This window comes from Oncorhynchus mykiss, chromosome 28, assembly GCF_057628025.1.
Source record: "Oncorhynchus mykiss isolate SJ-2025 chromosome 28, ASM5762802v1, whole genome shotgun sequence".
Lineage (NCBI taxonomy): Eukaryota > Metazoa > Chordata > Actinopteri > Salmoniformes > Salmonidae > Oncorhynchus > Oncorhynchus mykiss.
The window spans coordinates 9,339,916-9,367,403 of NC_143049.1; the positions used below are offsets into that span (position 1 = coordinate 9,339,916).

Here is a 27,488-nt window from a genome sequence, read left to right on the forward strand (position 1 = left end):
GGGACCAACCCTTCTCTATCTGCACAGGGAAGAGGTCCATCTTGTCCACTCTCTTCTCCAGTTCATACTCAGCAGAGGCAGACACAGGGTCAACGTCATCGTTACGCCTGTCATAGTCCGCATTTGAGTAGGTAAGGAACACCTGAGAGTACACACACACACACACACAATGACATCTTTCATAGTCAAGTTTAGTGTGTGTGTATGCCAGTCTTTGGTTTTCTGGGTCCCCCAGATTGTCTACCCGCTCTCTGCCAGCTGGACTTATTGATACCACACCATAGTGTTTATGTTGTCAGATCCTCCAATATGACTGGGGTGTGAGATGGAAACACAAGCTGTAGCAGACGCTTAGTCTTAACACACTAAGCTTCACACACACACACACACACACACACGCGCAATGCTGAGTCATTGCAAATCCATGTACCGCAGTTCAATCTCAGAGGCAGGGAACGTCTTAGACAATATGGTCCTCAAAACAGTTAAGAGACTTCATTTGCCAGTAATTAAATCCTAAATAGACACTGACCTGGTGAAATGTGTGCCAACAGTGGCATACTCAGTAAGGCTCTCGGAAGACTTGGCAGCTACAGGGGCTGAGATGTCTGGGAGATTTTAGATCCTGACTGGAATCCCTCACACTGAAAAGACTCATGTGGAGTCACATACAGTAGGGTAGTTGGATGTTCTATACTGTATTCGAGTCATGGCTCATGCTATACAACTACTGCTGTACACACCTTTTCTATTCATATACTGTTCATACACACCATTGTTATATACATCACCAGTCAAAAGTTTGGACACACCTACTCATTCAAGGGTTCTTCTTTATATAAACAAAACTTTTCTACATCTGGAACAATAGTGAAGACATCAAACCTATGAAATAACACATGTGGAATCATGTAGTAACCAAAAAAAGTTCAATCAAAATATATTTTAAAATACACCCTTTGCACTCTCTTGGTAAATTCTTGCTACAAGCTTGGCACACCTGTATTTTCTCCCATTCATCTCTGCAGATCCTCTCAACTCTGTCAGGTTGGATGGAGAGCGTCACTACACAGCTAGTTTCAGGTCTTTCCAGAGATGTTTGATAGTGGTTAAGTCCGGGCTCTGACTGGGTCACCCAAGGACATTCAGAGACTTGTCCCCAAGCCACTCCTGCGTTGTTGTCTTGGCTGTGTGCTTAGGGTTGTTGTCCTGTTGGAAGGTGAACCTTCGCCCCAGTCTGAGGTCCTGAGCGCTCTGGAGCAGGTTTTCAACAAGGATCACTCTGTACTTTGCTCCGTTCATCTTTCCCTTGTCGTGACTAGTCTCCCAGTCCCTGCCGCTGAAGAACATCCCCACAGCATGATGCTGCCACCACCATGCTTCACCGTAGGGACGGTGCCAGGTTTTCTCCAGACATGATGCTTGGCATTCAGGCCAAAGAGTTGGTAGAACAGAGAATGGTTGAAATCAGACAAGAGAATATTGTTTCTCATGGTCTGAGTTCTTTAGGTGCCTTTTGGCAAACTCCAAGAGGGCTGTCATGTGCCTTTTACTGAGGAGTGGCTTCCATCTGGCAACTACTATAAAGGCCTGATTGGTGGAGTATTGCAGAGATTGTTGTCCTTCTGAAAGGTTCTTCCATCTCCACAGAGGAATTCTGGAGCTCTGTCAGAGATTGGAGCTCTTCTCCATCGATTGCTCAGTTTGGCCAGGCGGCCAGCTCTAGAAAGAGTCTTGGTGGTTCCAAACATCTTCCATTTATGATGGAGGCCACTGTGTTCTTGGGGACCTTCAACTCTGCAGAAATGTTTTGGTACCCTTCCCCAGATCTGTGCCTCGACACAATCCTGTCTCGAATCCTGTCTCGGACAGTTCCTTCGACCTCATGGGGGAGAAGGTTCACCTTCCAACAGGACTTTGATCTTAAGCACACAGCCAAGACAATGCAGGATTTGCTTTGAGACAAGTCTCTGAATGTCCTTGAGTGGCCCAGCCAGAGCCCAGACTTGAACCCAATCTAACATCTCTGGAGAGACCTGAAAATAGCTGTGCAGAGACGCTCCCCATCCAACCTGACAGAGCTTGGGAGGATCTGCAGAGAGGAATGGGAGAAACCTCCCAAATACAGGTGTGCCAAGCTTGTAGCGTCATACTCAAGAAGACTCGAAGCTGTAATTGCTGCCAAAGGTGCTTCAACAAAGCACTGAGTAAAAGTTCTGAATACTTATGTAATTTTGTTGTTGTACATTTGCAAAATTCTGTAAACCTGTTTTTATGGAGGTATTGTGTGTAGATTAATGAGAGAAACAACTATTTAATCCATTTTAGAATAAGGCTGTAACGTAATAAAATGTGGGAAAAGTCGAGAGATCTAAATACTTCACGAATGCACTGCATTTCTTCATTCCTTTCTTTTCAGATGACGTGTGTAATGTTTGGTATTGCTACAGTAGGTATTATTACTGCACTGTTGGAGGTAGAAACGCAAGCATTTAGCTGCCCTTGTGATAACATCTGCAAATCTGTGTACATAACCAATAAACGTTGACTTGTTCTTACATCACAGCTGTTCTGAACTGAATACCTGACGGAGCATGAGCTCTTGCCTGTGTCTCATCCACCTGATGGGTTATAAATATGTCTGTACGGTTCAAATTATTATCCGTCTATTCATAAACCCTTCAGCGATTCTACCCATGCTTTTCATTTTACCACAACTAAGGGATTGAGCCATACGTACTCTCTGAATCAAAATCTGGTACCCCTTTATCAAACCCAATTGGGTGAGTGAGTTTTTGTGGTGTTCTTCTAACAATGCGATTGGGTGTGGTGTGGGTGGGGGTTTACCTTGATTGGTGCTGTAGAGAATTTGACCTTCCTTGTCTTAGCAGAATCCTCATTATCCTCATGAGGAAGACCGGGAATCTCATCATATTCAGTAGAGAGCTGCTCCTCTGGATCTGGGGTCAGACATCTTGCGTCCCGTTCCCTGTCCCGTTCCCTGTCTTTCGCGAAGGCCTCGTTCTCAATCTCAAGGATGATGGCAGATCCATTCTCCTCCTCTCCTCTCTCGGCGCACCCGCTCCCTTCGTCCTCATCCTTCACCTCCACTCTCCATCTGCACTTCCTCTCCTCTTCCTCTCTCACTTCCTCCTTTACCCTAAAGTCTATCCCTCTATCCTCTCTTACCTGCAATCCAGCCTCCTCGTTCCCTTCCTCCTCTCTGCTCTCATCACACATGCTTCCTCTCACCTCAACTTTCTCCTGCTCTCCTGGCTCATCTCTTTCTTCCGTCCCTACCTTCTCGTTCTCCATCTCACTCTTTCCTGTCATCCCCTCTTCTCTAAACTGTCTGCTTTCTCCCGCCATCTGCCCCTCCCTCCATTCTATCTCCTGCTGGCACATGTCTCTCCCTGATTCCTTCTCTCTCACCTCAGAACTGTCATGGAATCCCTCCACACACTCTCTCAATGAGGGTTCAACCATTCTGATTTCTACTGGAGGTTCAACCGTTCTCTGTTCCACCATTTTAGGTTGCACTGTCGGTTCAACCATTCGCTGTTCTACCATTCTAGGCTCCACTCTGGATTCTTCAAACACATTATCTACCAGGTTAAACACATTATCCACCAGGTTATTCACACTGCTCTCCTCCCGCTTGCTTTCCTCTTTCTTCGTGGTCTCCTCTTCTTCCTGTAAGGTGTCCTCATCCTCCTCTCCCTCGTTCCCTTCGCTCTCAGACGACTCGTTCTTCACCTCCACTAGCTCCGCCCTCACAGTCCTAGCCCCTGACTCCTCTGTGGGGGTCAAAGGGTCACCAGGGGTCATGTAAAGCTCACTAGGGTAATTCCCCTCAGACAAAGTCCTGTTGTCAGCATTAGGACTACTAGGGCCATAGAAGTCAGTCTGGTTAGAACAGGGGGAGACTGGGGTGAGAGGACTAGGAGAGTCATAAGAATGGGATGGAGGCTGAGAGTGGGGGGTGCTGGGTGCTGGGCTAGGTGGGTTGAATACATGGGAGCACACAGAGTCCTCACACACACTCCCATCTAACACACTTCCACCACACACACTGCTGCTGTCTGAGGGGTCAGCTGTAAGACTTGGGCCATCAGGGGAAAAAGTCTCACTGGAGTGACCATTAACTGGGTGAATGTGTGTAGACAAGCTGGTGTCCAGTGATGAAGTGTGTGTGTGGAGTTCTACGTCGGATAGAGAAATGTGTGTGTGTACGTTGATGGGTTTTCTGTCCTCCCTCTCTTTCCTCCTCTCCCCCTCTCCTTCGCTTTCTGACGTGGATGTCAGCTCATCTCTTTCTGACCTGCTCCTTGCTCTCCCCACGTCCCTGTCCTCCCCCCTCCCATCCACAGACCCCCTGCTATCTCTGTCGGGGCTGATCTTTAAACTTTGACCCCCGCTGACCGTCTCGAACAGCTTCCGGGTCACAGAGAACTTTTGAGCTAGAGCCGCTCTATCTATCTCTATCTCCTCGGCCTTGGACGGTTTATCTAGCATAGATGATTCTACACTGGACATGCTGGTCACACTGCTCCGGACAGAGCTGTAGCTGAGAGGGCATTTGGGTAGAGCCTGAGACAAGGGGTGGATGAGGTGCTGTTGGCTGTCCATCTGGAGGAAGATGTTGTCTCGTATCTTGGTCCCTCTAGGACTGAGGGTCCTACCCCTAGAACACTCACCGGGGCCACTGGCACTGCTGGTCCTGGTGTGAGGGACTGCCATGGGGCCAGGTGAAGGGATAGAGAGACCCAGGGAAGTAGGTCTCGTCCTGGTCACAGTGTCCAAGGAGTTTTTGATGGAGTGGAGGTCAGACTTGTAGGCGTTCCTGTGGGGGGAGGCGCTCCGGCCTTTACTGTTCGTCCGCATCATCTGGGGCTGGAGTCTGGTGGAGCGGTATAAAGCTCAATGAAGGAGTCAAGTTTGCATGTCTCCCTTATTCGATAGGGTTAGAAGGTACCGCTCTGTTTCCAAACAAGTTAAGCTTTAGGACTCCGTCCACTGTCTACAGAAAAACACACTAGGAGAGAGACATGAGTCAGTTAACAACAGAGGAAATTACAATCATGGAATGGCAGTGGTGCTTCTATATTTCATATCAAATTTTTATTTAATGTTTGTTTTTCATAGTCTACTTCCAACTAGGCCTACCTACTAATAATATTGTTCACCAGACACTTCTGCCCATGCGCAATTAGCCTGGGGAAGAGGTTAACTACTTACTAGCAATCATAACAAAACATGTAAAACAAAGTAATAAAACGATAATTAGCCTACAGTTGGGTACTGTTCGTTAACTTCAATCTTATAACCCGAAAATAATATGGTCCTATTGGTTCTTACCTGTTTGCAAAGCTGAAATACAACAACAACGCATTCAAAAGCCGGTCAATTTGATTCACATCGCCATTCAAGTTGAACAGCATCTATATGAACCAGTATTATCCCTGCGTCCACGGCTTTACAAACGCCGATTGAATTGTCCAGGGTTCATTGTCGAAATGCCAAACTTTGCAAATCCCCACACCTTGCGCGGACAACGCGCGCGCCCTTTACTTACCACCTGGCGCGCTGCCAGAGACCATCAAGCGAAAGTGCGCGTGCACGAAAGACTGCTCTCATATCATGTCCAGGTTGCTAGATTTCTCTGCCTCTCCAGTCCTGTCTCCATCCCATAGAAACGTCTTTGAGAAGGATTTTGCCTGGCATAAGCCTGTGCTCTCAGTATGCTAACAGAGGACAGATGGCGGCTCATGTCACTAACTACTGAAAGTGGATTATCGCACTGTAATCCTGTGTAAACTACCTCAGTGTGAACACTGACAATCATAGAGAGAGAGAGAGAAAGAGAGGGTGGGTCCTGATAATGAATGTAACCCACACTAGGGAGATAGTCTCTTTTGGTTAATGATAGGCCTAATAATGATTTGATTATGCTAATAATGAACCATAGCAGCCCAAATGAGGAGCCCTTCTGATGACTGGTAGTATACCACAGCGGCCTGTATAGGGTATTCAGTCTAAGCATGCATCAGTATGCCGTTTGTCCTGTTTGGTTGGTTGATACCCACAACAGAGTAACTGGTTGTCCAGACTCTTAGCCATGTTGTTAGCGGCAGAGGTGACTTAAGGGGATATGAACTGAACAACGCGATATATAATGTGCTGGTCCCACTAATTAGACAAAGAGAGGCACCCTGGCTGATTGCTTTTCTGCTGAGCACATGGAGAATTCAAGTGGAGACAGCTATTAGCCAATCAATCAAACTATTAGTCAATCAATACATCAATTCCCGCCGGGCTGCATATTAGTTCCCCAAGTGTTATCCACTTCCACGTTGAAACGTACTGTACAGTAAAGTATATTCACCATTCACAAAAGGAGCTTAAAACGGAGCAGCTTACCTGTAGCCAACCAGCCCTGCCTCTCCTCCTGGCTGGCAGAGAAGAGTGGAACAGAGCAGACTGGGCTATAGAGTATTGGGGCTATGGTGAGTTGTGACCTGGATATGGACCATTCTCCCAGGTGGCACTGGGACCTAGATGATATAAATATCGCCCAATCATACAACTACTGTACAGCGGGGGGGGGGGGGGGGGCAGAGAGGGATAATGGGGGGAGAAGGATAGAGGAAGAGGAGGGAGAGAGAACTGACTTTGCTGGTAAGTTCTTTGAGAAAAAATTGTACTTCCCACAACTGTGATATGCGGTTGTCTCACTTAGCTATCTGAAGATGAATGGAAGTCCCTCTGGATAAGAACGTTTGCTAGATGACTCAAATGTAAATGCAAGGAGTGAGAGGAATCGAAGTGAGAGAGTGTGAGGTGGGGGAGAGGAGTGAGAGGAATCGAAGTGAGAGAGTGTGAGGTGGGGGAGAGGAGTGAGAGGAATCGAAGTGAGAGAGTGTGAGGTGGGGGAGAGGAGTGAGAGGAATCGAAGTGAGAGAGTGTGAGGTGGGGGAGAGGAGTGAGAGGAATCGAAGTGAGAGAGTGTGAGGTGGGGGAGAGGAGTGAGAGGAATCGAAGTGAGAGAGTGTGAGGTGGGGGAGAGGAGTGAGAGAGAGGGATGTGGAGGACACTAAGGAGGAGAAAGAATCTCAAAATGAGGGATAGAGGAGCATTGTTCTCCACAATCCCATTCAGACTGCCATTGAGAGATATAGATATGTATAGTAAAACGAAGACGATTCGTATTGGTTCATGACCTTCTGCAAATCTGCCCCCAGTTTGCCTCCTTCTGCCCTGTTTCCAGGCCAACTTTGAACTCAGACAAACCAGGAGGGGAAGCCAACAATAATAACAGCAGTGTGTGTGCGTGTCAGCTGTGAGGCTGAGTTTTGGCAGCCAATTGTGACCCAGATGGATATCTATAGATGGCCATATTGAGAGTTTATCACATCCACCAGGGGTCACACAGTTGAGATTATTTTATCAGCAGAACATTCAAAAACACTTTATTATGGCTTATTATGGCAAACACACAATCACTTATCATTGCTGGGGTCTATGGTTCTGAGACACTTACAGCAACATTGCCATCTACTGTTCAGAAGTGCACCTGCTTTAACATTTTTAAAAAAGGGTTCCAAAAGGGTTCTTCAGCTGTCCCCATGGAAGAACCATTTGAAGAACCCTCTGTGGAAAGGGTTATGAATGGAACCCAAAAGGGTTCCACCTGGCTGGAACCCGAAAGGGTCATCTGAAAAACCCTTTCGATTCTAGACAGAACCTTTTTCTAAGAGTGTAGGCACTCCTAGATCTGAAATGATTGCATACCTAAAGGTGTAAATACAAAGGGTACAATTCCACCCAGCCTATCAGAAGGCAAGGTGAAGTAATTTAACATATTGCTTAAATATCTTGTGTTTATTGGGTAGGGGTTGGGATACAACATTCCTCTCTCTCTCATCTAGTCTGTCTGTCACATACAGTGTGGCAAAAAGTATTTAGTCAGCTACCAATTGTGCAAGTTCTCCCACTTAAAAAGATGAGAGAGGCCTGTAATTTTCATCATAGGTACACTTCAACTATGACAGACAAAATGAGAAAAAAAATCACATTGTAGAATTTTTTATGAATTTATTTGCAAATGGTGGAGGAAAATAAGTATTTGGTCACCTACAAACAAGCAAGATTTCTGGCTCTCACAGACCTGTAACTTGTTCTTTAAGAGGCTCCTCTGTCCTCCACTCGTTACCTGTATTAATGGCACCTGTTTGAACTTGTTATCAGTATAAAAGACACCTGTCCACAACCTCAAACAGTCACACTCCAAACTCCACTATGGCCAAGACCAAAGAGTTGTCAAAGGACATCAGAAACAAAATTGTAGACCTGCACCAGGCTGGGAAGACTGAATCTGCTATAGGTAAGCAGCTTGGTTTGAAGAAATCAACTGTGGGAGCAATTATTAGGAAATGGAAGACATACAAGACCACTGATAATCTCCCTCGATCTGGGGCTCCACGCAAGATCTCACCCCGTGGGGTCAAAATAATCACAAAAACGGTGAGCAAAAATCCCAGAACCACACGGGGGGACCTAGTGAATGACCTGCAGAGAGCTGGGACCAAAGTAACAAAGCCTACCATCAGTAACACACTACGCCTCCAGGGACTCAAATATTGCAGTGCTAGACATGTCCCCATGCTTAAGCCAGTACATGTCCAGGCCCATCTGAAGTTTGCTAGAGAGCATTTGGATGATCCAGAAGAAGATTGGGAGAATGTCATATGGTCAGATGAAACCAAAATATAACGTTTTGGTAAAACCTCAACTGTTTGGAGGACAAAGAATGCTGAGTTGCATCCAAAGAACACCAAACCTACTGTGAAGCATGGGGGTGGAAACATCATGCTTTGGGGCTGTTTTTCTGCAAAGGGACCAGGACGACTGATCCGTGTAAAGGAAAGAATGAATGGGGCCATGTATCGTGAGATTTTGAGTGAAAACCTCCTTCCATCAGCAAGGGCATTGAAGATGAAACGTGGCTGGGTCTTTCAGCATGACAATGATCCCAAACACACCGCCCGCTTCGTAAGAAGCATTTCAAGGTCCTGGAGTGGCCTAGCCAGTCTCCAGATCTCAACCCCATAGAAAATCTTTGGAGGGAGTTGAAAGTCTGTGTTGCCCAGCAACAGCCCCAAAACATCACTGCTCTAGAGGAGATCTGCATGGAGGAATGGGCCAAAATACCAGCAACAGTGTGTGAAAACCTTGTGAAAACTTACAAAAAATGTTTGACCTCTGTTATTGCCAACAAAGGGTATATAACAAAGTATTGAGATAAACTTTTGTTATTGATCAAATACTTATTATCCACCATAATTTGCAAATAAATTCATTAAAAATCCTACAATGTGATTTTCTGGCTTTTTTCCCCTCATTTTGTCTGTCATAATTGAAGTGTACCTATGATGAAAATTACAGGCCTCTCTCATCTTTTTAAGTGGGAGAACTTGCACAATTGGTGGCTGACTAAATACTTTTTTGCCCCACTGTACACATGCACATGTGACGTATGCAGTTCACACAGTCCCCCTCTCTGCCATATTAACGTCCTGCAGCCTTGGCTTCCTGTGATGTTGAAGAGGACACATTAATTACACTGGGTTAAACCTCTTCTTCAGACAGCTGGCACTCTAACCACACACACACACTTCTTACTCAACAGGTACCCTACGGGGATTCTGATACCTCTCACTAGTATGGGAATCCCAGCTAACATAGTCTGTTCATGTGTGTGTTTCCCCCCCATCCCTGCACACAGCAGCACTTCCCTTGTCGCCCTCCTCTCTTCATCTTTCATAAGTGGACATCAACAATCCCTCTCTCTCCTTCCCCTCCCTCCTGGAGACTGCACTGCAGGCCAGTGGAGAGCTCTCCCTCCCTCTCTTTCTCCCATCCTTCTCATCTCCTTTTACCCCTCTTCCCACCCTTTTCTCTCTGTCTCCATTACCACCCTGTCTCTCTCCCTCGCTGTTTCTCTCCTCCCTCTTTCTCCCTCTCTTTCTAGTTCTGTTACAAGGAAGTAAAATTTGTGCCTGAAATGACGCAACTACTGGGCCAATAAAGGTATTCTTTGAATGTAAAAAATCTCTCACTCTCCACGTGCCTGTAGGGAGTATCTTTTAGCGCTTGCTGAAGCTCAAACACTTCCTGTCCCCCCCCCCCCCCCCCCTCCCTCCCGCTGCAGTGGCACCAGTTGTCGTGGTGACAGCCTATCACAGCTGTATCTCTCCTGTTCCACTGAACTCCGAGAAGCTTGACACAAAATAGAATGACGGTTAATTGTTCATTTGGATCCCCATAAGCTTTTGCAGAAGCTGCTCTTCCACAAAACATTACAAGTAACAAACACTGACAGACAAGGACAGTCACACACATGTTAAATCCAATGATGTACAAACAATAAAACAAAATACAAACAACACAACAACAAAATGATGCATGTGTGTGTTAGAGTGTGCCTGTGTGTGTGCTTGTGTAGAATTCGATTTTCATTTCTGTTCATTCTCTTTCTATAACTCTGTGTTCCATTCATTATTTCTCCAAATTCCTTTATTTAATAGTGTTCTGTGTGCAATATCTTGAAAAGTATACCGCTCATAAAAACACATTGTCTGTTCCACTTCACTTGTCATTCTATCTGCTGATTATGCTGTTGAGTGATTGATTCTTGACCACTGGGGAGGCCCTAACGGTCTGATGGTTGATTGATTTTTCTTTCTACTCCTCCTCCTCTCTCCCTCTTCTTTCCTCAGTTCTAGTCTGAAAGGAGAGAATACGTGCAGACAACATCCAGTCATTATGCCTATTATAAACACATACAGGGAGAGGTTTGGTCAAGGACCTGCATCCTTCACAAATCTCTTACACATTTCAGAAAAAAATATTTTCTAAACCTTTTTTAAAATTATCAACCCAAATGTTTATTTTGTATTTTTTTTTATTATAGCCAATTATTCAGCAAATAACTTTCACTCGTCTTGTTAATGCTGACTGGGAAGAGTTAGCCCATTGACTAACTACCTTTAGCGTCTATTCATGAAGGTATCTTCTGGCCGGGGGAGTTTTGTTAAGAGCCCCGACGCTCGTTCTTAACGTTAAAATTTGATTTGAACATGCAACGCTTGCTGTACGGTTTTGGAAACATAAGGAACGTATTTTTCAGCGAGGAATACTACACAGATAGTGCACAAGATACGGCAGTACGAGAAGATGACAGATAGTACACAAGATATTACAGTACGAGAAGATGAACTATAGTGTTCCCACACGGCCATATCTTCATGTTACAGCACTTGTTTTACGTTAGACAGACAAAAGACAAGAGGTGACCCACCTGTGCTAACTAGCTATCTAGCGTGCTCAAACACCTGTGTGTACTAAGCGTAACTGGGGAAGAAGTGTAGCAAGAGTGTAGTTCGTCGGCTGAAGGCACACAGATCTGTGTAAACCCGCTGCAGTAAGTGTATATTTTTTTTAATTTGAACTAATCTATTTACGAAAGATAAGTTCCATATGTTTCGAAAACTGTATCACAAGTGACGATTATTGATGTTTCAAAATGTTAAACCTGTCACGGGATTGTAGATCACATGGTCCCACCGGTAAGGAGTGCTTATAGCTGAGAACTCTTGGGATAGGGAGTTGTTGTTACGACATTGTAAATATACATAATATGACATTTGTAATGTCTTTATTGTTTTGAAACTTCTGTATGTGTAATGTTTACTGTTCATTTTGATTGTTTATTTCACATTTGCATATTATCTACCTCACTTGCTTTGGCAATGTTAACACGTGTTTTCCCATGCCAATAAAGCCCCTTGAATTGAATTGAGAGGGCAGAATGCCTTGGTTTCTTGAGAGCACGGGTTGGGTACACTCTTAGAAAATGTCAAAACCTTTTCCAGAAAATGTTCAAATCCTCTAGAGATAGAACCTCAGAGTTCTAGCTATAATTCAAAAAACAACTGCCATGTTTATCAAGCATGATGATGACTCAAGAAAACAGTTGCAAATAAGCACACAATCTGAAGCCATAATCACATGACAAACTATAAGCTAGATAAATACAGTTGTTTGAACTTCATAGGCTACCATTTTGTTAGCTAGCGAGGAAAAAGCCACCTCTAATTAGCCATTTTACAAGCTAGGCAACTGGTCTTACAAAATACATATTAATTTGAATGATTGAATATGCCAAATAGAGCTACAGTCGCAGCCTGACGTTCACAATTAACTCATTGTATCTTTTTAATTTCAGTGGGGAGTCAGAGGCAGAGGATCCCTCTTTCTGCTGCTGCTTATAACAACAATGGTTCTCAACTGGTTTTGTCTCGGGACCCAAATTGAACCAGATTGTCTCGGTAGGCCTATACATGTGATTTAGTCTTCATTCTTGCAGATATAAGATTGACTCATGTTTTGGCTCCTCTGTTTTTTCCTCTCAGAAACCAGCCAGACAATATCCCATACAATAACAGTAGGCCAGCTGTTCCATGAAGAAGGCATAAACCCTCCGAAGGTTGGCACCAAGATTGATGTGGGCTGTACCTAAACTGTTTGGGTTTGAGTCTGCACGACTGTAAGGACCATACGATCTCAAAACTATGTTGGTATTCTTTTGTGCATTATATTATCTTCTTAGCTAGTACTATTACTATTTTATAGAAGTAGGCCAGCCTAGCCATAATTCATAAATATATGGAACACATTTGGTTCAGTAGGTGAAGAAGAACCCTTTGGGATTCTATTTGGTTCAGTGAAGAAGATGCACTATGGTTCTGGTCAAATGGTTCTAATATAGAACTTTTAGGGCTGCAATTTACACATCAAATTCATAGGACCCTTTTTCGGTTCTACTTCTAACCTTTTTTTTCTAAAAGGCTAGGGGCATGTTGTCAAACCTCAATCTATGAGAGGAGAGCCAGTGCGCGAGCGCGAGCTCAGTTTATTAACGGCGCCGCACCGATAACCACGCTGAAGCCGCCCTCCTGTAGCATCTCCCGGTTTCTCAATCACACCCCAGTTCTCGGGAAAGATGGTCGCGGTGGAAACATCCCCCAACTCGTCTCCTTCGGCTGAATGGGTCGGCTGTCTGGATAAAAGGTGCGTAGAAAACATCCCATCCTCTCGGTCATGGCATCCTCGTGGCAGTCTAAACGCCTGGAAAAACACCCCCCAACAAATTCGTGTTCGATTCATTCATCAGCGTCAACGTGACAAATCGTAATCGGCCATCTCTGCATGCGTGGGTGAGTGAGAGATGTGTTATTGCGTATCAGACGTCATTGACATCTTCATCTATTCGGTCGCGGTACAAATCAAAGCCAATTTCTAGGCTACTATTCGTTGTGGCGTTAACGTTACCCTTGTGTGTTTGTCCATTTTGGTAGTCGTCGACAAAGGCGTTGTAGGTTGATGGTCTTCTGGTTCATTGGTTTATCCTTCTCACCACCGCAACGGTGTCACATTTTATTGCCAACGCTGCCTACACGCATAAGTCAGGTTATGCGTTAGATTTAGACAGAACTTCACAGTAACATGTGCAGATTTTATTAGCCTACAAAGAATAGTGTATAGGCTTGGTTTATTTCGGGCGTGAAGCAAGCACGCGCCAGTCCAGTCTCCTCTTTGAAGAGTCATTTGTCAGCCAGCTGCCTATGTGGACTGTCTGCTGCCAGCCATTCAACACACACACCAAAGGAGGTGGGTGGCACCGTAATTGGGGAGGACGGGCTCCTAGTAATGACTGGAATAAATGTAATGGTAATCACTCATCAAACACACTAATCTTCCATGGTATTTGTATTATTTTCCGGAGAATGCATTGACCCTCTAGTTGGTCATCCCTTTTATACCGTGGCTATAATTGAACACATTTACTGCTAAAAATGTGTTCAACATCCACTGAATTAGCTAGCAAGTTTTAGCTAGCAAGTTTACCACACTGAACAAAAATAAACGCAACATGAGCTGAAATAAAATCTATCAGAAATGTTCCATTCGCACAAAAAGCTAATCTCTCAAATTATATGCACAAATTTGTTTACATCCCTGTTCTCCTTTGCTAAGATAATTCATCCACCTACCTGATAGGTGTGGCATATCAAGACGCTGATTAAACTGTATGATCATTACACAGGTACACCTTGTGCTCTGGACAATAAAAATACACTCTAAACGGTGCAGTTTTGTCACACAACACAATGCCACAGATTTTTTTGAGTTTTGAGGGAGCGTGCAATTGGCATGCTGACTGCAGGAATGTCCATCAGAGCTGTTGCCAGATAATTGAATGTTAATTTCTCTACCATAATCCACCTTCAATTAAATTATAGAGAATTCGACAGTATGTCCAACTGGCCTCACAACCGCAGACCATGTGTCAATCACGCCAGCCCAGGACCTCCACATCCGGGCTTCTTCACCTGTGGGATCGTCTGAGACCAGCCACCCGGACAGCTGATGAAACTGTGGGTTTGCACAACTGAAGAATTTCTACACAAATGGTCAGAAACCATCTCAGGGAAGCTCCTCTGCGTGCTCGTCGCCTTCATCAGGGTCTTGACCCGACTGCAGTTCAGCCTCGTAAAACGACTTCAGTGGGAAAACTCTCCCCTTCGATGGCCACTGGCATTGCAGACAAGTGTTTATGGCGTTGTGTGGGTGAGCGGTTTGCTGATGTCAACGTTGTGAACGGAGTGCCCGATGGTGGGGTTGTGGTGTGGGCAGGCAAAAGCTTGAGACAACGAACACAATTGCATTTTATCGATGGCAATTTGAATGCATAGAGATACCATGAGATCCTTAAGCCCATTGTCATGCCATTCATCCGCCACCATCACCTCATGTTTTAGCGTTTTAGCATCGTGCCTAAGAACAACCCTTAGCCGTGGTATATTGGCCATATACCACACCCCCCTCGTGCCTTATTGCTTAATTATAACACTCACAGCTTTCCAAGAAAACAGACATTTAGTGTCTTTACATATATTTTAGAGGCTATTTAAAACCTCTGTAAACTGTATTTATAATTATGCCAATATTTTAGGTTGACAAAATATTGTCAACACAATTTCTGAAATATCACATCTTATTTTCCTTTAAGTAAAATTAGGAAATGCTTTTCACCCCTTAAAAGAAAAATAAATGAGGAAATGCAATCACCTATGCCACCATTCATTTTAATTAGACTTGTTTGGATTACTCCCTGACTACAATGGCTGTCATTTTCATACCATTCTGGCACTTTGAGGGTATACAGTGCCCTCGGAAAGTATTCAGACCCCTTGACTTTTTCCACATTTTGTTACGTTACAGCCTCATTCTAAAATGGATTAAATCGTTCCCCCCTCAATCTACACACAATACCCCACAATGACAAAGCAAAACCAGGTTTAGAAATTTCAGCAAAAAAAATATCATATTTACATAAGTATTCAGACCCTTTACTCAGTACTTTGTTGAAGCAAACCTCTCAATCCTCTCTGTCAGGTTGGATGGGGAGCGTTGCTGCAGAGCTATTGTCCTGAAGCCACACTTGCGTTGTCTGGGCTGGGTGCTGAGAGTTGTTGTCCTGTTGGACATTGAACCCAGTCTGAGGTCCTGAGTGCTCTGGAGCAGATTTTCATCAAGGATCTCTTTGTACTTTGCGCCGTTCGTCTTTGCCTCGATCCTGACAAGTCTCCCAGTCCCTGCCACTGAAAAACATCTCCATAGCATGATGCTGTCACAAACCATGCTGGTTTCCTCCAGACGTGACGCTTGGCTATCAGGTCAAAAAGTTTCATCTTGGTTTCATCAGTCCATAGAATCTTTTTTTCTCATGGTCTGAAAGTCTTGAGGTGCCTTTTGGCAAACTCTAAGCGGGCTGTCATGTGCCTTTTACTGAGGAGTGGTTTCCGTCTGGCCACGCTACCATAAAGGCCTGATTGGTGGAGTGCCACAGAGATAGTTGTCCTTCTGGAAGGTTCTCCCATTTCCAGAGGAACTCTAGAGCTCTGTCTGAGTGACTATTGGGTTCTTGGTCTCCTCCCTAACCAAGGCCCTCCTCCCCCGATTGCTCAGTTTGGCTTGGGCGACCAGCTCTAGGAAGAGTCTTGTTGGTTCCAAACTTCTTCCATTTAAGAAGACCCACTGTGTTCTTGGGGATCTTCAATTCTGCAGAAATCTTTTGGTACCCTTCCCCAGATCTGTGCCTGAGCACAATCCTGTCTCGGAGCTCTACGGACAATTACTTCGACCTCATGCCTTGGTTTTTGCTCTGGCATGCACTGTCAACTATGGGACCTTATATAGACAGGTGTGTGCCTTTCCAAATCATGTCCAATCAAGTGAATTTACCACAGGCGGACTCCAATCAAGTTGTAGAAACATCTCAAGGATAATCAATGGAAACAGGATGCACCTGAGCTCAACTTCGAGTCTCATAGCAAAGGTTCTGAATACTTCTGTAAATAGGGTGTTTCTGTTTTAATATTTTTTTTAAATGTGCAAAATAAATGAAAACCCTGTTTCTGCTTTGTCATTATGGAGTATTGTGTGTAGATTTCTGAGTATTAAAAATAAAAAACATTTTAGAATAAGGCTGTAACGTAACAAAATGTGGAAAAAGTCAAGGGGTCTGAATACTTTCCGTAGGCACTGTATAATAGGATCTCTGGTCAGAGTATAGAATACTGTACTATCCATTAGGAAAGCTGGGGAGTGTTTTGATGTTATGTTTGATGTTTTAAATTCCATCTGTATGGATGGAGGATAAAATAAAGAACCCATTTAATCTGTGCTGTGCTCGCGCACATCGCAACATTCCATTCCTATATCTATCCTCATTATAATGACACATCCACAGGTAACCATTGGCAACTTGAGCTCATTGCTCTTTCTTTCTCGCAGTCTCCGTTCTGTGTGATGCAGTGAGAAGAAGAGATGTTTCTAATGGGCATCATGAGCCGTCCTCCTAAGAGGAAAGTGCCATCCTTTCCTTGGAATTCTGACAGGGGATTTGGTCAGTGTAGATGAAGGAAAGGAAGCCATGTTAGGAGGCTGAGATGCAGCCTATCTGCATCTCTCCTGGTGGTGGAGATAAGGTTACAGTGGACACGCTGGACGCACGCACGCGCAAACACATGCGCAGGCACACACAATGTACAAATCAATAAAGCCCAGGCAGCAATGCTAAATCAGCTGTTTGTTACCGACAGCTACTTTAAGTGTGTGTGTTAGTGGTGCGCTGGTCAGCTGTTTGTTCACCCACACTCTCCTGCAATTGCTAATAACCCATCCACAACCGCCCGACTATATCTGATCAAGTGAACATTTGATGCCTGCACCCAGCCCTAAACCGCTAATATAGAAAATGTGCTGTAGGCTACAGTCAGAGACGGCAGAAATGTTTTTTGACGGGGTGCCAGATTTTTTGTTGTTGCTTGATATAGATATTTCTGCTATACAGTGCATTCGAAAGTATTCAGACCCTTTCCCCTTTCCCACATTTTGATATATTCCAAGGCTTATTCTAAAATGGATTAAATGGCCAGAGCCCGGACTTGAACCCGATCGAACATCTCTGGAGAGACCTGAAAATAGCTGTGCACCGATGTTCCCCATGCAACCTGACAGAGCTTGAGAGAATCTGCAGAGAAGAATGGGAGAAACTCCCCAAATACAGGTGTGCCAAGCTTGCAGCGCGATACCCAAGAAGATTTGAGGCTGTAATCACTGCCAAAGGTGCTTCAACAAAGTACTGAGTAAATAGTCTGAGTGCTTATGTAATTAAGGTTTCTGTTTTTTATTTTGAATACATTTGCAAACATTTCTAAAAACCTGTTTTTGCTTTGTCATTATGGGGTATTGTGTGTGTGTATATTGATGAGAACAAAACACTATTTAATCCATTTTAGAATAAGGCTGTAACGTAACAAAATGTGGAAAAAGTCAAGGGGTCTGAATACTTTCTGAATTGCACTGTAATAATTTCCGACATTTTGGTAGGCTAGTTGTTAGTCACCTTGTCTAATTAGGTAGGCCTACATGCAGCTTCTCTTCTTTCATTATATGTTGCCCTACAAGACTAAATAAACCCTTTCTCATCAGAATGTCATAAATCAATAGAATGAATGCTTCAGTCTAGTTCACAACGGTCAAGTTCTGTCATCTCTGCTTCTTTCGCGGTGCAAAGATGTTTACTGTAGGGACCGGGAATAAAATGCAATAGTCCTAACTCAATCCCCCCAAAAAGGGAAATATTATCCGTGCAAAATGTCCAAATAACATCAGTTTGACCAGTTGTATGGAAATAGAAAGCTGTGAAAATGACCTAACGTGTTTCTAATAAGATTTCAGTTCGGCTTGGATGCATAGTATTGCAACCACAACAAAAAATATCAGCTCTTATGATGCCGATAAAGAAGACACCTCTACAGACGGTATCCAACTTCACATTTGCATTCTCTCAAGATGCCCGAAATAAATAAATATAGTTTCTCCACTCCTGTTCCCATGTCAAAATTTTACCTACATTCGGTGTATAATTTTACTGCAAGAAATGCCCTGCAGGAGTTAATATTAAGGCTATGTGAGAGGTTATAGACCTACTGTCAGTGTCCAGGTTTACAATGAACCCATCTGAACAGTAGGCAGTTCCCTTGACGTGCCGTAGGCCTATATAAAGTCCCTATCTTGTCGCTGTCGACTTTGTATATGTCACGACTTCAGCCGATGTCGGTCCCTCTCCTTGTTCGGGCGGTGTTCGGCGGTCGACGTCACCGACCTTCTAGCCATCACTGATCCATTTTTCATTTTCCATTGCCTTTGTCTTGTCTTCCTTCACAGCTGGTTCCAATCCCATCAATTACATGTTGTGTATTTAACCCTCTGTTTCCCATCATGTCCTTGTCGGAGATAGTTTGATTGTATTATGTGTTGGTGCGCGACGGGTTCTTGGCTCAACTTTTATTTATTTGTCATTTTGGTTTTGGAGTTTTGTGAAGTCTGTGAAACGACTCCATTTTACCAAGTTCGATTCTCCTGTGCCTGACTTCCCTTCCACCTACACACACGACATTACAGTATAGCGCCTGACAATCACCAAATCAAATGTATTTATTATAGCCCTTCGTACATCAGCTATATCTCAAAGTGCTGTACAGAAACCCAGCCTAAAACCCCAAACAGCAAGCAATGCAGGTGTAGAAGCACGGTGGCTAGGAAAAACTCCCTAGAAAGGCCAGAACCTAGGAAGACACCTAGAGAGGAACCAGGCTATGTGGGGTGGCCAGTCCTCTTCTGGCTGTGCCGGGTGGAGATTATAACAGAACATGGCCAAGATGTTCAAATGTTCATAAATGACCAGCATGGTCAAATAATAATAATCACAGGCAGAACGGTTAAAACTGGAGCAGCAGCACGGCCAGGTGGACTGGGGACAGCAAGGAGTCATCATGTCAGGTAGTCCTGAGGCATGGTCCTAGGGCTCAGGTCCTCCGAGAGAGAGAAAGAAAGAGAGAATTAGAGAGAGCATACTTAAATTCACACAGGACACCGGATAGGACAGGAGAAGTACTCCAGATATAACAAACTGACCCTAGCATAAATACTGGAGGCTGAGACAGGAGGGGTCAGGAGACACTGTGGCCCCATCCGATGACACCCCCGGACAGGGCCAAACAGGAAGGATATAACCCCACCCACTTTGCCATAGCACAGCCCCCACACTACTAGAGGGATATCTTCAACCACCAACTTACCATCCTGAGACAAGGCCGAGTATAGCCCACAAAGATCTCCGCCACGGCACAACCCAAGGGGGGCGCCAACCCAGACAGGAAGATCACATCAATGACTCAACCCACTCAAGTGACGCACCCCTCCTAGGAACGGTATGAAAGAGCCCTAGTAAGCCAGTGACTTAGCCCCTGTAATAGGGTTAGAGGCAGAGAATCCCAGTGGAAAGAGGGGAACCGGCCAGGCAGAGACAGCAAGGGCAGTTTGTTGCTCCAGAGCCTTTCCGTTCACCTTCACACTCCTGGGCCAGATTACACTCAATCATATGACCCACTGAAGAGATGAGTCTTCAGTAAAGACTTAAAGGTTGAGACCGAGTTTGTGTCTCTCACATGGGTAGGCAGACCATTCCATAAAAATGGAGCTCTATAGGAGAAAGCCCTGCCTCCAGCTGTTTGCTTAGAAATTCTAGGGACAATTAGGAGGCCTGCGTCTTGTGACCTTGTGTACGTGTACATGTAGGTATGTACAGCAGGACCAAATCATAGAGATAGGTAGGAGCAAGCCCATGTAATGCTTTGTAGGTTAGCAGTAAAACCTTGAAATCAGTAATATGATACATTTTTTGGGTTCTAGTCAGGATTCTAGCAGCCGCATTTAGCACTAACTGAAGTTTATTTAGTGCTTTATCCGGGTAGCCGGAAAGTAGAGCATTGCAGTAGTCTAACCTAGAAGTGACAAAAGCATGGATTCATTTTTCTGCATAATTTTTGGACAGAAAGTTTCTGATTTTTGCAATGTTACGTAGTTGGAAAAAAGCTGTCCTTGAAACAGTATTGATATGTTCTTCAAAAGAGAGATCAGGGTCCAGAGTAATGCCGAGGTCCTTCACAGTTTTATTTGAGACGACTGTAGAACCATTAAGATTGATTGTCAGATTCAACAGAAGATCTCTTTGTTTCTTGGGACCTAGCACAAGCATCTCTGTTTTGTCCGAGTTTAAAAGTAGAAAGTTTGCAGCCATCCACTTCCTTATGTCTGAAACACATGCTTCTAGCGAGGGCAATTTTGGGGCTTCACCATGTTTCATTGAAATGTACAGCTGTGTGTCAGCCGCATAGCAGTGAAAGTTAACATTATGTTTTCGAATGACATCCCCAAGAGGTAAAATATATAGTGAAAACAATAGTGGTCCTAAAACGGAACCTTGAGGAACACCGACATTTACAGTTGATTTGTCAGAGGACAAACCATTCACAGAGACAAACTGATATATTTCCGACAGATAAGATCTAAACCTGGCCAGAACTTGTCCGTGTAGATCAATTTGTGTTTCCAATCTCTCCAAAAGAATGTGGTGATCAATGGTATCAAAAGCAGCACTAAGGTCTAGGAGCACGAGGACAGATGCAGAGCCTCGGTCTGATGCCATTAAAATGTAATTTACCACCTACACAAGTGCAGTCTCAGTGCTATGATGGGGCCTAAAACCAGACTGAAGCATTTCGTATACATTGTTTGTCTTCAGGAAGGCAGTGAGTTGCTGCGCAACAGCCTTTTCTAAAATTTTTGAGAGGAATGGAAGATTCGATATAGGCCGATAGTTTTTTATATTTTCTGTGTCAAGGTTTGGCTTTTTCAAGAGAGGCTTTATTACTGCCACTTTTAGTGAGTTTGGTACACATCCGGTGGATAGAGAGCCATTTATTATGTTCAACATCACACATAACACACACATAACATAGCTATTAGCCTATCCTCTTTTTCCACTTCACCAAATGTTTTCAAAACATACATATTCTGGCCCTCCCTTCTATTTATTTTAAACTCCGTTTTGCAGCTTTTCTCTTATTAATTAAAACCCTCTACAATCTAAGCCGGGGGGGGGGGGGGGGGGGGGTTCTACTAAGCTATGTGGAATTGTTTTAAGAAGGCCCTACCAAGGATCATTTAGCTATTTGATTTTGAATTTTATGACCCCTTGAAGGATCAAAAAATATTTGATACGTTTAATTTGGCCTTATTGCTATTAGCCCATACAAACGCTTTGAATAATCGATTTATTACATGTAACAGATGGTCCCCCCCAAAAATCGATGGGAAGTTTGTTCTGAAGTGTCTGTCCAAATCTGAGAAATATATGAAAGATCAGGAAACATAAACTCAGCAAAAAAAAGAAACGTCCTCTCACTGTCAGCTGCATTTATTTTCAGCAACTTAACATGTGTAAATATTTGTATGAACATAGAAAGATTCAACAACTGAGACATCAACTGAACAAGTTCCACAGACATGTGACTGACATAAATTGAATAGTGTGTCCATGAACAAAGGCGGGGTCAAAATCAAATGTAACAGTCAGTATCTGGTGTGGCCACCAGCTGCATTAAGTACTGCAGTGCATCTCCTCCTCATAGACTGCACCAGATTTGCCAGTTCTTGCTGTGTGATGTTACCCCACCCTTCCACCAAGGCACCTGCAAGTTCCTGGACATTTCTGGGGGGAATGGGAGCCCTCACCCTCTGATCCAACAGGTCCCAGACATGCTCAATGGGATTGAGATCCGGGCTCTTCACTGGCCATGGCAGAACACTGACATTTCTGTCTTGCAGGAAATCACGCGCAGAACAAGCAGTAATGCTGGAGAGTCATGTCAAGATGTGTTACGGTGCGTGAATGAGGACCCAAAAGCGAATTAACGTAAACAGAGCTTCTTTAATGACAAAACATAGGTAGGCTCAGATGGACCGGCAGATTCCGACAGGACAGGACAAGGTTGCAGCAAACATGACGATAGTCTGGTTCAGGCATGAATAACACAAACAAGAATCCGACAAAGACAGGAGCAAAAACAGAGAGAGATATAGAGGACTAATCAGAGGGAAAAAGGGAACAGGTGGGAAAAGGGGTGACGAGGTAGTTAGGAGGAGACAAGGAACAGCTGGGGGAAAGAGGGGGAGAAAAGGTAACCTAATAACGACCAGCAGAGGGAGACAGGGTGAAGGGAAAGGACAGAAACAAGACACAACATGACAATACATGACAGTACCCCCCCACTCACCGAGCGCCTCCTGGCGCACTCGAGGAGGAAACCTGGCGGCAACGGAGGAAATCCTCGATCAGCGCACGGTCCAGCACGTCCCGAGAGGGAACCCAACTCCTCTCCTCAGGACCGTACCCCTCCCAATCTACTAGGTACTGATGACCACGGCCCCGAGGACGCATGTCCAAAATCCTACGGACCCTGTAGATGGGTGCGCCCTCGACAAGGATGGGGGGGGGGGGGGAAGACGAGCGGGGGCGCGAAGAACGGGCTTGATACAGGAGACATGGAAGACCGGGTGGACGCGACGAAGATATCGCGGAAGAAGAAGTCGAACTGCGACAGGATTAATGATCTGAGAAATACGGAACGGACCAATGAACCGCGGGGTCAACTTGCGAGAAGCGGTCTTAAGGGGAAGGTTCTGAGTGGAGAGCCAAACTCTCTGACCGCGACAATATCTAGGACTCTTAGTTCTACGCTTATTAGCAGCTCTCACAGTCTGCGCCCTATAACGGCAAAGTGCAGACCTGACCCTCTTCCAGGTGCGCTCGCAACGTTGGACAAAAGCCTGAGCGGAGGGGACGCTGGACTCGGCGAACTGAGATGAGAACAGCGGAGGCTGGTACCCGAGGCTACTCTGAAAAGGAGATAGCCCGGTCGCAGATGAAGGAAGCGAGTTGTGGGCGTATTCTGCCCAGGGGAGCTGTTCTGACCAAGACGCAGGGTTGCGAAAAGAAAGACTGCGTAAGATGCGACCAATAGTCTGATTGGCCCGTTCTGCTTGACCGTTAGACTGGGGGTGAAAGCCGGAAGAGAGACTGACGGAAGCCCCAATCAAACGGCAAAACTCCCTCCAAAATTGAGACGTGAATTGCGGACCTCTGTCCGAAACGACGTCTGACGGAAGGCCATGAATTCTGAAAACATTCTCGATGATGATTTGTGCCGTCTCTTTAGCAGAAGGAAGCTTAGCAAGGGGAATAAAATGAGCCGCCTTAGAGAACCTGTCGACAACCGTAAGAATAACAGTCTTCCCCGCTGACGAAGGCAGTCCGGTGACAAAATCTAAGGCGATGTGAGACCACGGTCGAGAGGGAATGGGAAGCGGCCTGAGACGGCCGGCAGGAGGGGAGTTACCGGACTTAGTCTGCGCGCAGACCGAACAAGCAGCCACGAAGCGACGCGTGTCATGCTCCCGGGTGGGCCACCAAAAACGCTGGCGAATGGAAGCAAGCGTACCCCGAACGCCAGGGTGGCCGGCTAACTTGGCAGAGTGAGCCCACTGAAGAACGGCCAGACGAGTAGAAACGGGAACGAAAAGAAGGTTCCTAGGACAAGCGCGCGGCGACGGAGTTTGAGTGAGTGCTTGCTTTACCTGCCTCTCAATTCCCCAGACAGTCAACCCGACAACACGCCCCTCAGGGAGAATCCCCTCGGGGTCAGTGGAGGCTACTGAAGAACTGAAGAGACGAGATAAAGCATCAGGCTTGGTGTTCTTAGAGCCCGGACGATAAGAAATCACGAACTCGAAACGAGCGAAAGACAGCGCCCAGCGCGCCTGACGCGCATTAAGTCGTTTGGCAGAACGGATGTACTCAAGGTTCCTATGGTCAGTCCAAACGACAAAAGGAACGGTCGCCCCCTCCAACCACTGTCGCCATTCGCCTAGGGCTAAGCGGATGGCGAGCAGTTCGCGGTTCCCACATCATAGTTACGTTCCGACGGCGACAGGCGATGAGAAAAATACGCGCAAGGGTGGACCTTGTCGTCAGAGAGGGAGCGCTGAGAAAGAATGGCTCCCACGCCCACCTCTGACGCGTCAACCTCGACAACGAACTGTCTAGTGACGTCAGGTGTAACAAGGATAGGTGCGGATGTAAAACGATTCTTGAGGAAATCAAAAGCTCCCTGGGCGGAAACGGACCACTTAAAGCACGTCTTGACAGAAGTAAGGGCTGTGAGAGGAGCTGCCACCTGACCGAAATTACGGATGAAACGACGATAGAAGTTCACGAAGCCGAGAAAGCGCTGCAGCTCGACGCGTGACTTAGGGACGGGCCAATCAATGACAGCTTGGACCTTAGCGGGATCCATCTTAATGCCTTCAGCGGAAATAACAGAACCGAGAAATGTGACGGAGGAGGCATGAAAAGAGCACTTCTCAGCCTTCGCAAAAAGACAATTCTCTAAAAGTCGCTGGAGGACACGTCGAACGTGCTGAAGATGAATCTGGAGTGACGGTGAAAAAATCAGGATATCGTCAAGGTAAACGAAAACAAAGATGTTCAGCATGTCTCTCAGGACATCATTGACTAATGCCTGAAAGACAGCTGGAGCGTTAGCGAGGCCGAAAGGAAGAACCCGGTATTCAAAGTGCCCTAACGGAGTGTTAAACGCCGTCTTCCACTCGTCCCCCTCCCTGATGCGCACGAGATGGTAAGCGTTACGAAGGTCCAACTTAGTGAAAAACCTGGCTCCCTGCAGGATCTCGAAGGCTGAAGACATAAGAGGAAGCGGATAACGATTCTTCACTGTTATGTCATTCAGCCCTCGATAATCTATGCAGGGGCGCAGGGACCCGTCCTTCTTCTTAACAAAAAAAAACCCCGCTCCGGCGGGAGAGGAGGAGGGGACTATGGTACCGGCGGCAAGAGCTACAGACAAATAATCTTCGAGAGCCTTACGTTCGGGAGCCGACAGAGAGTATAGCCTACCCCGGGGGGGAGTGGTTCCCGGAAGGAGATCAATACTACAATCATACGACCGGTGTGGAGGAAGAGAGGTGGCCCTGGACCGACTGAACACCGTGCGCAGATCGTGATATTCCTCCGGCACCCCTGTCAAATCACCAGGCTCCTCCTGTGAAGAAGAGACAGAGGAAACAGGAGGGATAGCAGACATTAAACATTTCACATGACAAGAGACGTTCCAGGAGAGGATAGAATTACTAGACCAATTAATGGAAGGATTATGACAAACTAGCCAGGGATGGCCCAAAACAACAGGTGTAAAAGGTGAACGAAAAATTAAAAAAGAAATGGTTTCGCTATGATTACCAGAAACAGTGAGGGTTAAAGGTAGCGTCTCACGCTGAATCCTGGGGAGAGGACTACCATCCAGGGCGAACAAGGCCGTGGACTCCCTTAACTGTCTGAGAGGAATGTCATGTTCCCGAGCCCAGGTCTCGTCCATAAAACAGCCCTCCGCCCCAGAGTCTATTAAGGCACTGCAGGAAGCTGACTAACCGGTCCAGCGTAGATGGACCGACAAGGTAGTGCAGGATCTTGAAGGAGAGACAGGAGTAGTAGCGCTCACCAGTAGCCCTCCGCTTACTGATGAGCTCTGGCTTTTACTGGACATGAAGTGACAAAATGACCAGCAGAACCGCAATAGAGACAGAGGCGGTTGGTGATTCTCCGTTCCCTCTCCTTAGTCGAGATGCGGATACCTCCCAGCTGCATAGGCTCAGCACCCGAGCCGGCAGAGGAAGATGGTAGTGATGCGGAGAGGGGGGCAACGGAGAACGCGAGCTCCTTTCCACGAGCTCGGTGACGAAGATCAACCCGTCGCTCAATGCGAATAGCGAGTTCAATCAAGGAATCCACGCTGCAAGGAACCTCCCGGGAGAGAATCTCATCCTTTACCTCTGCGCGGAGACCCTCCAGAAAACGAGCGAGCAAAGCCGGCTCGTTCCAGCCACTGGAGGCAGCAAGAGTGCGAAACTCAATAGAGTAGTCTGTTATGGATCGATTACCTTGACATAGGGAAGACAGGGCCCTGGAAGCCTCCTCCCCAAAAACAGATCGATCAAAAACCCGTATCATCTCCTCCTTAAAGTCCTGATACTGGTTAGTACACTCAGCCCTTGCCTCCCAGATTGCCGTGCCCCACTCACGAGCCCGTCCAGTAAGGAGAGATATGACGTAGGCGACACGAGCAGTGCTCCTGGAGTAAGTGTTGGGCTGGAGAGAAAACACAATATCACACTGGGTGAGGAACGAGCGGCATTCAGTGGGCTCCCCAGAGTAACACGGCGGGTTATTGATTCTGGGCTCCGGAGATTCGAAAGCCCTGGAAGTGGCCGGTGGATCGAGGCGGAGATGGTGAACCTGTTCTGTGAGGTTGGAGACTTGGGTGGCCAGGGTCTCAACGGCATGTCGAGCAGCAGACAATTCCTGCTCGTGTCTGCCTAGCATCGCTCCCTGGATCTCGACGGCTGAGTGGAGAGGATCCGAAGTCGCTGGGTCCATTCTTGGTCGGATTCTTCCGTTACGGTGCGTGAATGAGGACCCAAAAGCGAATTAACGTAAACAGAGCTTCTTTAATGACAAAACATAGGTAGGCTCAGATGGACCGGCAGATTCCGACAGGACAGGACAAGGTTGCAGCAAACATGACGATAGTCTGGTTCAGGCATGAATAACACAAACAAGAATCCGACAAAGACAGGAGCAAAAACAGAGAGAGATATAGAGGACTAATCAGAGGGAAAAAGGGAACAGGTGGGAAAAGGGGTGACGAGGTAGTTAGGAGGAGACAAGGAACAGCTGGGGGAAAGAGGGGGAGAAAAGGTAACCTAATAACGACCAGCAGAGGGAGACAGGGTGAAGGGAAAGGACAGAAACAAGACACAACATGACAATACATGACAAGATGAGCCTGCCGGAAGGGTACCACATGAGGAAGGATGAT

General features: G+C 45.8%; 2 protein-coding genes across 6 annotated transcripts in view; one reads left to right on the plus strand and one right to left on the minus strand.

The window, feature by feature from the left end:
* The window catches only part of LOC110509208 (uncharacterized), a 14,358-nt gene extending 8,808 nt beyond the window's left edge, over positions 1-5,550 (minus strand). For 4 of the 5 annotated variants that reach the window (XM_036966064.2, XM_036966062.2, XM_036966063.2 and 1 more), the window contains exons 1-3: positions 5,359-5,540; positions 2,848-5,035; positions 10-142 (exon numbers count right to left, since the gene is read on the minus strand). In XM_036966064.2, the coding sequence (XP_036821959.2) occupies positions 10-142; positions 2,848-4,887 (2,173 nt within the window). In that variant the 5' untranslated portion in view covers positions 4,888-5,035; positions 5,359-5,540. Of the gene's footprint in view, positions 1-9; positions 143-2,847; positions 5,036-5,358 lie in introns of all 5 variants that reach the window. The other variant, XM_036966060.2, reaches the window with a different exon arrangement.
* Positions 5,551-12,046: 6,496 nt separating this feature from the next.
* Positions 12,047-27,488, plus strand: part of LOC110509209 (rap guanine nucleotide exchange factor 4) — a 46,266-nt gene continuing 30,824 nt past the window's right edge. Inside the window, exons 1-2 of the mRNA XM_036967088.2 lie at positions 12,047-12,389; positions 12,474-13,131. Of these exons, the coding sequence (XP_036822983.1) occupies positions 13,064-13,131 (68 nt within the window). The 5' untranslated portion in view covers positions 12,047-12,389; positions 12,474-13,063. The remainder of the gene's footprint in view (positions 12,390-12,473; positions 13,132-27,488) is intronic.